This window comes from Gobio gobio (assembly GCF_949357685.1).
Source record: "Gobio gobio genome assembly, chromosome: 24".
In the NCBI taxonomy this organism is placed as follows: Eukaryota; Metazoa; Chordata; class Actinopteri; order Cypriniformes; family Gobionidae; genus Gobio; species Gobio gobio.
Window position 1 is genome coordinate 22,137,332 of NC_137120.1, and position 13,020 is coordinate 22,150,351.

Below are 13,020 nucleotides of genomic sequence, written 5' to 3' on the forward strand. Positions count from 1 at the left end.
GATGGAAGGTAAGGAGGTGACACACACACTTTAAGTTGATGAGTTGATTTATCCTCGTTTTAATGTGCTTATGTTCATAGAGATATTTAGTTACCGAGGCTTTTTTAGGTTGGGTAGAATCTGCGATCTCTGACCCAGTTTGTTTGCTGGCTTCCATGGCAGCAATACGCTGTGTTTTCCGCCAACTGGCAAACCGTGGTGTAGAAATACTATTGGGTAAATTGGCAGCATGCGTTATCACACAGACCAAAACAAAAAACAGACATTCCGACACAGAACGCCCATTTTAAAGTAGAACAACTGGCTGTAGCATTGTTTTTCAGAGACACGAGTATGTGAAGTACAGTCAAAAACTTACATACAGCACCTTTAACGCTGTTATTGATGTTTGCAGCGCAATATTTGACCTGAAGGGTAAAATTGGCAGTTATTTTCTTCAGTTACGGCTCAAGAGATCTAGCATTCTGTCTGCTTTGAATCAGACACAGATAAAGTTATGCATAAGAAAACATTTGAATGAATGAATATAGAATTTATTTGAATGAACTATCGCGAGATTTGTACCTGCGTCTGTTCAGCGTCGCTCTAATAACAAAGCAGCTGTGAGTTCACTTCAAAAAAGTGATGCAACACCCTCGTTGCTGATAAATATAATGTAGCGGTTCAGTAGCAAAGCTATTTTATTTGTATAAGTCGCGGGGCAACGTTGATAAGTTTCGACTCGGCTCGGCTCACTTTGCTTTTCCGCTGCGGTTAGTACCGCTTCAAAGTGGGATTTATAGAATGATCATTATAGTTGCGCCACCTCTACTTCTCGGCATGTGGATGTTTTTAACTGCAGGACAAAGAAATTTGTTTCAAAGAAGGCTGATGGCAGCAAAACAACACTGCTAAACTCGTACAACAAAGCGCAGACGACAACGCCACTTGGTTTGCTCGACGTCGCAAGAGGGAAAGCTAATCTTGTATTTAGCAGTGTTTAGGGTCTCAATCTCTATATCACTGTCACAAAGCATATAAAGGTAGTGACGATTCTCTCTGACCAATCAGTGATCTGATTGCCGTACCATGCAGTGGAAAAGCGCCAAAAAGTGAGCCGTACCATGCGGTGGAAAAACAGTGCATTAATGAGTGATTAAACTGACTTGGAACTATCTGTCCATTAAACGGTTTTATTGCACACCTTCCAGCCAATCAGAGTCGAGTTTTCAGACAGACCATGGTATAAAGGTTTAGAAGTTAATGTAAAAAATAAAAATGGCGTTTTTACTTCCAGAGCCCGACTGTTGCACTCAAAAGACTTCCAATGAAAGTACTGTGCATTAGTGCAACCATGATTTTTGCTAGTTTCAACAAACTTAGCCACAAGTTAAATTATATTCAGCATTCAATCAAAAGATCAAAGAACCTGTCAATATATCTAGGTGTTTGAACCCAGAACATTCCTTTAATCCCAAATGATGAATGAAATTGTTACAAGCTTTTGCACGATATGATATGTATGAACTTGCACAAATCTCTCAATAATGAATTATCAAAGAACCCACACACATTCCCGGTGAGAACACTTTTTAATACAAGATTCAAACATACAGTGTTTGGTGGTATAAATTAACCAACGCTGTAACATGAAAGAGAATGAATAAAGTGTTTTTCGTCATTCCGTTGGTGTAGAATTCTTTACTAGGTTGCACTTCTTTGCAGCATCTGCGTATTGTCAGACCTCAAAAGGCGTCTCAGTTAACACATCACTGTCATTTGTAACACCTGGCCCCCAAGGTCAACCTCAGCACCTTTAGAAATGCATTGCTTAAATGTTCAACGTCAATCTTTTGTCAACTCGGCTTGTCTTTGCAATACAGCTTGCACACTTTGAAACATTGATGAAACTTGGACATAAATGATAAATGAAAAGAAACAAAACAAAACTCATATACACAAAACATACTGACCGTTTCCCCCTCTTGTATTATCCATATCAAACATAAAAGCATGATATTCCAGTTTTAAGAATTAAAGTTGTATTCATACAGCAAGTATAAACTAATCAAACAAACTGCAGGCTGAAACACTGTAAAAAAATATGTAAGGCTGACTTGATTTCACAAAAAAAGTGATCAGTTCACTTGAAAAAGTGAGGAAAACCGTTGCCTTAAAATTAAGTAAATAAACTATGCGAAATTTAAAAAAAAGTTATGTAAACTTGACAGTCCACATAACATAACTTTTACAATTACACATGAAATATATTTATTTAATTTTAAGGCAATGGGTTTCCTCCCTTTTTTAAAGAAAAAATGAAGAATAAAAAATATTGTGGGATAGATTAAATTCATCCTTAGCTCAGGGTTTGTGAAAATAATCATATAGATTGAATTTATGTAATAATATTCTCCTTTGATTTACAACACTGAGCATGTACTTTATACAAAAATCAAACATTAAAAGGGGAAACTATTGTATTTTTACTTATTCATCATCCATTAGATCTAAAACTCTTAAGGAAATGAATCAATGAAAAGACAACAACATGAACTAAAGCAGCAGACTCAACATTAGCAAATTTTGTAATCTGCATCTTTGGTTTTTCCGACTAAAATATTTATTCAGAGTTGTGCTAATGAGAAAGCAGTAGCTTTTCTGCAACAGACCAATTGCTACATAAATGATGTATAAATAATGCATTATAACATTGAGACAAAAGAATCGGTTTCCTTGCTGAATTTGTATTCCTGTAAGTGATGAGATAAATGTACTTGAAAAGCATTATTGGGGATGGTAATAAATAGCCTTTTTTGCCTTAGTGGAAAATTGCTCAAATTTCAGTTTCAAATAAAAACCTAACAAAATAATAATACATAACTTTGCTTCTTTGAAGAAAAAAAATTAAAATACTGATTATTAATTTGCAGTTTGTCAATGCCGTACCAAGATGAAGTGCACGTTGCAATGGTTTTGTATCTCAATCCTACTGTATCTTTGCAGGACCAACATTTCCATCTTCAATCTGCTGGTATGTACTAAAGAAACATGAACTCAAACCTCCATGGATTTTGGTTTACTGATAAATCTATAAAGGCTAAATGGAAGCATTAAAAAACGAGTTACGATTACACCCGAAAGTACATCCATACATAACCCTACATGGCAAAACAATTCAGTCATCTTGAGTTGTCAGACTTGAGGAGGTATCACACATATCTTGCACACTACTCATTCTGACCAGCCGTGACTACGCCACACCTTTATTATTGCAAATGTCACTTTTGAAATCAAACCTCAAAACAAATGAGCTTATCACACGAATCAGAAAAAAACTATTACAAAGGGCAACATTTTTCCCGACAACACAGTCCGCCTTTTCTATTTTTGTTAAATAAATTTAACGCAAACAAAGAAAACAACCTAAAAAAAAAGACTGATGAGAAAAAGCTATATAATGAACTCAATTACCAAGACTAAAGATTTACAAATTGCAGTACACTATATATTTATTGTTCTTAAACAATTTGAGGCTGTATCAAAAACTGTATAAAAAAATTAGATCGTGATTTTAATCAATCTTTTTTTTTTTCCTTTTTTTTTTTTTGATGATTTTGTAAATGAAACCAGTTCTTTTCACTCCTCCTATTCCAGGTCTTGCGCAAATATTTTTTTTAATAACCATCACTATATATATATATATATATATAAAAATAATCACCCCTCATCTAAAACAAACGGTAATATTTTTTTTCTCTATTTCTTTTTTTACCATATCTGATTTACACACGTTTGGACTATAAATACAGTTATATCCACAGGCAGAATATTATGTACAGAAGACACTTGCTGCGATACCACCAAGGCAAAATATGGCATTCAACTGCAAATATATATATAATTATGACATGACATTTAATAAACAATGCCGTTGTGTAGAGGATGGGTCACCATTATCAAAATCTTCAGTCTTTATTTAGAATTATTTTGAGTGGATCCAAGGCATATACTCCATAATCATCACTGAAATATATATATATTTTTTTAAAAACAACAACAAAAAGAAAAGAAAAAGAAACTACAAATCATCTGAAACCAGAGCTTGTTCTGATTAAATCAAGTCTTTGAAATTGAGCAATCTGTCTCAATGACTGTCAGTAGCTTGAGTTTAACTGGTGAAACAGTATATTGGTGGTTTTGACTTGAGGGTGCTGAACATTGTTCCTGCTGTTTTATGAGGGAATTAAGGACGCGAAGACCCCGTCAACCTGTAGATCCAATTAAAAAAAAGAAAATCACAAGATTTCTTCATGACCTATGGGAAATATGATTAAGTGAGATCAATACTGGGCTTCAGCCTGTCAGGTCAAAAGCAGAATCTGCATAGACGACTCACTCATGAGATTACCTCCTGCAAAAGTTTCACATGGCTGGCAAGAAAATATATAGCACATATCTCAAGTCAGAACACACGCTGCGATATGCTCACTCAGTGATTTAATATATTTTTAGCATTATTTTGAGGGGTGGAAAATAGTGTTCTCAGTGTGATACTTAAAAAAAAGTAATAAAAATATATATAATAAAAATTAAAGATGTTCTAGCATAAGTTTCAAATATACAGTGGATTAAACAAATCTTTCGTTTTGGCTACCTCTTCTTGTAGTGATTTAACTAGACATGTGAATAACAATAAAAACAGTTTAATTTTGTGTTAAAAGGCAAAACCATAATGAATCGACATCCCACAAAACTGGCTGCATGGCTGTCCAAGTCTCTCAAGGCCATTCTTTTATTCCCCTTCTGTTATTGAATTTCTCTATGAAACATTTGCACCTGCAGTCAGCTTTAGTGTCCGCTTATATTATTCAAGATTAACGAATTCAGAAGATAGAAAGAGTGCTGTTAGGCAAGGAGTTCTGATTCTGAGTCGAAAAAGGAAAAATAAAACAAAAGAAAAGTAAAGAAATAAAATAAAACAAAACCAATAATTAGTCAAAAAGCCCATCTAGACACAAAAGCGCCAGGACTGGAGGGTACATCCCCAACAGTTTAGCAATAACCAGAGTAGTCAGAGGCTGAGGTTGTTCTTGCTGTCCTTTGCAGACTATTCACTCACCCCACCCTCCCACATCTCCTTAAGAATCCTGTTTAACAAAAAACATCCCATCCCATCACATTCAAACCCAAAACCCCGATTTGCAGCGCCCCCCTTCTAAAAATCCCATAATGCAAAGAGACAACACACTGGTGTGGAACTAAAAAAAGTTCCCCATCCTCCTGCTCCGGAGGTTTCAGCAAACATTAGGGTGGCACGTAAGGGGGTGGAGATCTGTACGGGGTCATGTTCTTAGGGCGGGATCCTTTCCCCTCCATTGGGACAGAGAAGGGTGGTGGTGGCTGGTAGGGAGGGGCATTAGGATCCTCATCATGTAGAGGAGTGTACTCTCCCAAAAGGTCCTGGTTCAGAGGTGTTGTCTCTGGACTGGCCATGTTGGGATACTCTGGTGGAGGAAGCGGAGGCTTTTCCTCTTGAAGGATAAGGGGCATGCTGGAAGATGGGGGTGGCTTAGAGTCATCGAGCTCATCCGCAAAAATAATGGGCACTCCTTTCTTGATGAAAGTTGCTTGGTCTTCTATAGTCAGCTTGCCCTTGCGCTTCTTGCGATAGCAAATCATGGCAATGATTCCGGCAATCAGCAAAATAGCTGCAACCACCACTGCTGGTATGACGGTGTGGAGATAAACATCATCAGTGCTCTGTCTTCCCGCGCCCACAGCAGGAGTAACAGGAGATAGGGTAGGATCTGGGATCTCACCTAACGGTACAAACATGTAGTTACGACAGCTTCCTGTGCCTCTGACAGTGATATTTGATGCCTTGAAGTCTGGTAACATGGCATGACTGAATTGTGAAGAGGGTCTACCCTCAGGATCAGATATTTTTTTGCTCAAATGATGTATTTGATCTTTTGGGCAGGGGTTTTGCTGAAGGCTGTTGTTGGTCCATTCCACTATGATGGAGCCCTTGATGATGTTCTTCAGTGTGACAGTGCTGCTGTTACGATCACCGAAAGACTGGGCCAGTTTCTTGACAAGAAGGATCTTCTTGTGAATGTCACTGGTGACTGTACGTGCATCCCCGTCAAACACGGCAGTAAACAACACCGGGGACTTAAAACTGGTTCCCCAGCGATTGACACGAACCTCAAAGGCATCTATTGCATATAGACCTCCTTTGTCAGTCGCTTGCATGAAATACTCATGTTTTCCTTCGTGCTCCTGGTCTGGTAATCCATACAGCAACTGACTGGTGCTATTGAACTGTATCCAGGAATCATCCCCAACCACATCACTGTCCTTGCGCAAGGTGAGCCTTAACTTATCTGTAGTTCCATCCTCTTTGTCGAAAAATGTATCAGATGGAACCTTCACCTCAAAGTAGGTGCCAACGTAGGCATTTACCTGATCAATTGGGTTACGCAGCTGGGGTTTTATATTGCCATCAAGTACAATAACCAAGGGAGTGGTACGTCTTGGTGGCTTGGCTGTGGTGGACTTGGGTTCTTTTGGTATTGGTGTTGTCTTGGGTTTCTTTCCAGGTCTTTTTGTTGGTTTCCTGGTGGTGGGTGTTGCTGGGGTCACAGAGGCTCCAACATATACAGGCCTGGTCATGGTGGGCTGGATGCCGATAGTGCTGGTGGTATCCATTACATGTGTTGGCTGAGGGGGGCCAAAGGTTGGAGTGTAGGCAATAGGATCTTTGTTTCGAATGGTAGGTTTCACAGGAAGTGGCACAGGACCACGAACAGGAGGGGCAGAACTCTCTGAGGTAGGAGCAATAGAAGGAGAGGTTGGTGTGGGAACGATACGGATGGGGGGCTCAGGGTAAGCTGTTGGTGGGAGTAATGAGGGAATGGGAGTGGGGGTGTTGTTGAGCTGCCTTCGCACCCTTTTGGGTACATGGGGCTTTTTGTTAGCGATATGCCATCCAACGACAGGATACCCCAACTGTGCAGACATGGTACCCTCTTTCGCTGGAACCTGAACACTACTAATATCAGGAATGCTGCTTTGATCCAGACTGCAGCCAAGTTTCCAGGACAAAAGGGCTCCGTTTTCAACCACCTTCTTGGCATTTCCTGGTCCTGCCATGAAAGCAGACATGTCAAACAAACGGTTGTTGACCACAGGCAAAATCTTCATGTGCTGAAGCCCCATGCCAGAGAACTTTTTCATGTTGGCAAGTAGTTCCACCCTCTGCTTTGAGCTCATCTTCGTGAGGTCAGCATCCAAAATTACGGTAAGCACAGTAACAGGCTCCTCATTGCCACAGATGAAAGGTTGGACATCATTGCTGGCTGATTGCTGGATTGCAAGGTGAAAAGGGTCTGTATCAGCATGCTCCTCTGGGTGCACCTCAATGGAGAACACATCTGGGCTTTGGGAGACTTGGCTCTCATTGGAAACAGAAACAGATATGTAGTGAACGCCCTTGTCTGTCTCTAGAGGAAGGCCTTGAAGTGTGCCACTCTCTGCATCCCAATGCAACCATGCTGGGAGCACATCCTTGCTTGCTTCTGTGATCTGTAAAATGGGAGGAGAAATAACGATTACTGCAACTGAATGACTCGCATCTGAAATTTAACAAGACAAATGAGCTTACAGTGATGCCAGATATGCACTGCCAAGTAAAACATGTAAAACCTGAAAGAAAATCCCACTTTATAATGTGACTAATCATATGAATCCAAGTTGTCGTTCTCAAATGATACATCATTTTTAGTTTTTGTATTCAATCTTTCCTGGTTGTGAACATGAATTCAGTATCTTCAAATTCAGTAAGAGAGAAGGAGAGAAGACTATAATGAATGAGTGCTCTCAGGGTGGCATAGAGCTCCCTGCGGCATGAGATTCTCCACCAGCTGGAGAACCATTCAATGAGCGCTCAGTCAAAAATAACCAATAATGAATCAATGGCATTGCGATGATCCATTAACACAAGTCTCTTTGCAAAGAGAGACTTCAAAAATACATCCTTTCCTCCCAGCCCCTTAATTTGATTGTTAATAAATCCTGGTTCATACATTATGTAGAGCCAGTGCCCATGAGTTGGGTCATTAAAACTCAAACCAGTACATAACAGTCACTAAGGGAGCGGTGGCATCAGCAGTTGGGCTTTTTAATTTCAATTGACAGGCTTCAAAGTTTTAGACACAAAAATCCACCAGAACTACACCCCTCTCTGCCTTTCGCAATCCTGCTTTTGAATATTCCCATCTACCAGTCAGAGCATGTGTGCAAGTTTGACTGTGAACCTATTTGATCGCTTAGAGACATTAATAATTCAGGTGGGAGTCTAATTATAGGCTGATCTATAGTCTTGTTGATTGATAGTGTGCTTGAAACATCAACACTGCAGCACTTCAAATGGTATTTGGCTTGCACAGAACAGTGGTACTTTGGGGGTTTAAAGGGTTAGCGCGCACAAAAATTACAATTCTGTCATCATTTACAGTCACAGCCCTCAAATCCTATTTGCTTCCGCATGTTTTAAAATATGGCACCTCAAGAGGGGCCATAAACCATAAAGTACAATTTAGTTTTCATCATACTAGGTTATCGTGTAACTTGCATTGACTGCTTTTTTTCCCCAGTCTTGATGTCCACCCGCATTCATTTACATTGTATGGAAAAGTGTGGCATGAACATTCTGCTAAACATCTCTGTTTGACTTTCTTTCAGTCATGGAATACAAAATGAGCTGAAATGGCAAATGAGTAAATAATGGCAGAATATTATTTTTGGGTGAACTATTCCTATAAAACACAGAAATAGGCCATAGCTATCAATTACAGAATGTGTCAAACTACGATCAATTGTGGAATTATCCTTCAATTAGAGAATTGATTCAGCAATGCCACTGAATCTATATTTACTTTTCACCTCATTATCTGCAAAAAAACCCCACAGCAAAATCTTATAGACGTACAGCATTGACAAAACATACCTTACATATTCTGTTTATAGTCAAATTGATACCATTTCTGCAATGAAACATATGGTACAGATGGCATGTGTCTACTTTTGGTGCCTTTTCAGACCTTGGTTTAGAATAAAACGGAAGGTTAAGGCAAGTCTTTTTCTTCTGAAACTACAGCATCAGTGGAAACGCACACAGCCACTGCCACACACACTGACATTTAGGGAACCACATAGTTTCCACTGATGATTCATGCAACCCACACTAAAGACAGTATAACTTCTGCCAAAGGCATGTTTCTCTTGACTTAAGTGAAGAAAGCAAGGAAAGGCAGAAAAGAGTGCAGAGAGAATGTCAACAACAAGAATATTAGGGAGTTGTTTTATCTTTCATTTTTCAATTGCTGCTGCAAGCCTGTCGGAATGCTTCTGAATGGCACATGTAGAATGGGAAAGAAAATATTTATTTTACAGATCCCAGGGCCACAAAACCAAGGTACCTAAAAATGAAAACTATTCCATACAAGGAATATGAATGGCCAAAACCTGTTGTGTTTCACAAGAGAAAAAGTCAAGAAGGTGTGGAGCAACATGACTGAGCAATTGATGATAGAATTTTCCTTTTAGATGAACCCTCAGTGATAGGGTTGTAATATTAAAATCTTAAAAGACCTGATGAGAAGAATAAACTTTTCCCCCCTGAAATTAAGGAATTACATGGATGAATCGAAACTCCCTTCGTTGTGGGTCGAATAAAGCCGCTCATTGTTAGAGCATGCTTGTGGGGGAGTGTGCAGCAAGAATAGATCCCATTGTTGGGATATGAAGACAGCTGAAAAGATAAGATTCATAGTTCTGAAGGAGTAGGCTCAGGCATGTCTTTGTGATATTAGAGAGAAATGGAGACAAAGGAGGCGGTGGGGGAACCGGCCTGAACATTTGAAGAGCCCTTTAGTTTGACCAAGCAGATGTTTACAAGAAATAACTAACCCCTTTTCTTTGGTTAAAAATGTATGCGACTCTACTCATATCTCTGAATACTTTTACACATGCTTCTTTAAATAAAGACCCATTACATTTTCAGGAGCCAAGCATTTGCACTCCTAATTTTGAGACAGAATGACGATAGAGCGATCTTTGAAAATAACCCACTCTTACCTAGGGGAAACGGCAGGCCTTTTTCAGCGGACTGTGGAACATGACCCATTTTTCTGCCGAAAATTACAAATGAAATGTGGGGTGTGTTCAGGTCACTTGAGAGAGGGATTTGCAAAATGTGCGACGGAGCTGCCTGTGTAGCAGAAATCAAAACAGGCTTCAAGTTGCCAATGGCGGTCCATTTCTTCTACCTTCATCTAGGTAAATGAAAGTTATCAAATGAATGCCGATTCTGTTTGCTGACATTTTTCAGACAGGGAAAGAAAAGGTAACAGAATAAAGGCTCACCAGGAGAGCTGCTGTTTGTTTATAACAAAACTTTAAATTGCTATTCGGTGAGGAGGGAATGTCAGCTTTTGATCCATGCTGCGGAACAAGCATGAACAAAGGAGAAAACAGTAAATGTGCAGAGGAAAAAAAAAGGGCCGTGAAGATAAAACTCATGAATGGCAAGCAGTATTCTTTGACGTGGATCGGTATTGAAACACGGTCACGTTATGAAAGAGGGAAAATTACAGCTCCTTGGGCTGTGTCATTTGTGGCGGACAGGTGGAGATGGCTATATGCAGTAACTCGACATTTGAATTCAACATGGGACCTATTTGACAGGACCTACCGGGACTTCTGCAAAATAAGGACCCTGAATAAAGAGGGATAAATACTAAAAGAGGGGCTTATTTATGGTATAAATCCAAAGAGCTCCATTTCCTGAAACAAATCACAAGGAGAACAGTCAAGGACACTTAACTAGTTAACCTGTAACTGCCCTCTAGTGGACATAACAGGAACCACACGGCAGGTTCCTCTGTCGATTCATTCACACAAGCCGAGGGCTGTGTTTTGCTCCCTTTGTTTCCAAACCCACCTAAAATGAGGAATTATAGGGCCTTTTTTTCTGAAAACGAAAGGCTTGTCGAGACTGCATAAAGACTGTGAAAGGGCAGTGGTGCGGCAGAGTAATTCTAGCCTGCAATGACACTGGCACCGCAAAAGCTGGTTGCTATGCAGACAGTATCATAACAAAAAAACGTGAATATGCATCCACAAGAACTAAACGGAGCAATCTTGTGTTACATACGTCTCCCAGTCAACATAAAGTGACTCATATTTCCAAAGCCATTTTATTATCAGCTGCAGGAATACAACTTTTCCACTGCCTCACTGCTGTGGCTAATTAGGTTTCAGTGCCAGTCTTTGTGCTGAAAAAGGGAGGGGCTGGGGAGAATACGAAGAATCCTGCCATCACGGACGAGAGTGAAGGAGCAGGAGGAGAGGAATTCAGAGAAATGAAAGGACAAGGGAGAGAGAAGCTCGCTGTTTCTTTCGTTCAAACAGAAACGACATTAGCAGCAACTAAAAGAGCTGCCTCTATTTATTGAGATGATTGAGCATTTGTCAATTGGCGTTGGCATTTAGAGTTTTGTGCTTTTTTATTTGTGTTCAAAACAGTACAAAGGAATGTTTTTAAGATGAGCTTGGCTTTTCTCTCTTTTAAGTATATCCCCTTGGTTCCTTTTGATAAAATGGAGGCTAGAAATTTAAAAGCATGAAGTAGGTCAGAAACTTCAAAAGGATCTTTTTGCACAGTAGGTTATTTATGAATATCTGAGGGTCCAAGTATTTCGTGGAAATCATGCTGATGGGTCTGGTGTGAAAAGAGAGCTTTGGACAGGACTGACTTAAGATATTATAGGAGTAACGGCAAAGACCAACTGCAATACTATACACCAATTATAATATAAGAAAAGTAAAAAAATATTGCACATTAAGTGAAATTTTAAAACAAGAGACCTTGTGATTGATAAGGCAAGCAAGCTATTACTATTGCCCATACATATTTCCCTGTTAAGCCTAAACGTGAAAGATACTCAAAATCTCCTATGATTTTCAGTTTAGGTTTTTGAACCAGGGTCCAGGGATCCCCAAGGGGCCGTGGGGGGGTGCTAAAAAATTCGGAGAAATGACAAAAAGAACATTTATTTTTAGGGCTGTCATTAGTTAACATGTTCACTTAAGATATTAATTAAATGATACTTTTTTTTTAATTCATATTTACCAAAAAATACATACATTTGCTTTAGTACAGTGACTATTTTCTATTATATATTTTAGTAACCAATTTTATACAAAAATATATACTGTAGATGCTTAATTGTAGAAAGCAGGCAAAAAAAAAAAATCCCTATTATAAAGCAATGTGATATTTTTTTCTGTTGATGATGAAAAATGTTATATTGAAGCCATATTTATATTATAATTATAAGGATGCGCTGAACTGTATATATATATATATATATATATAGAAACAACTGGTAGAAAATAAGTACTATAAAATGAAGACATTTATTTTAAAAGCATCACAAAGCATTTTAACGGGGCAACAAGATATGATGCAAAGGACAGATACTAGTAAATTTTTATGGAAAAAAGGCAGCAGAGCCAATTCCATTACAGAGTATTGTAACGGTGCATCCCTATCTATTTTGAGCTATTAAGCAACTACCAAGCAACCTTTTAGCTAGTCTCTGATAATCTTAAACACTTTACCATTGCAATGGCAAGTTTTTGTTGCAGATTGCACATACCACCACTGCTCTGTATTTGTAATTCATTTTTGTCCTGGCTCTCTACTTTTTCTGAGACTTCAAAATTATTTATAGTTTGCAAAGCTGATTCTAAATGCTGTTAAGAAAGGAAAGGGGAAGTTCATCGTAGGCTATTAGTCTGGACAGGTCTGAATGGCTATGGAAGGGAACAGCTGTAGGCAGCTTTAACTGTTAGGCGTTAGATTCTTTGGCACAGCTGTCAAGACAGATTTTCCAAAGTGCACAAAGGGGTTTGTGGTTTCAACTTAAAAAATGCGCTTGACAGGGCAGAAATGATCCAGTGAATGTAGGA

General features: G+C 38.9%; 1 protein-coding gene across 2 annotated transcripts in view; it reads right to left on the bottom strand.

The window, feature by feature from the left end:
* Positions 1 to 3,758: 3,758 nt before the first annotated feature.
* dag1 (dystroglycan 1) overlaps positions 3,759 to 13,020 on the bottom strand; it is a 44,202-nt gene continuing 34,940 nt past the window's right edge. For both annotated transcript variants that reach the window (XM_079807894.1, XM_079807893.1), the window contains exon 3: positions 3,759 to 7,569. In XM_079807894.1, the coding sequence (XP_079664020.1) occupies positions 5,287 to 7,569 (2,283 nt within the window). In that variant the 3' untranslated portion in view covers positions 3,759 to 5,286. The remainder of the gene's footprint in view (positions 7,570 to 13,020) is intronic.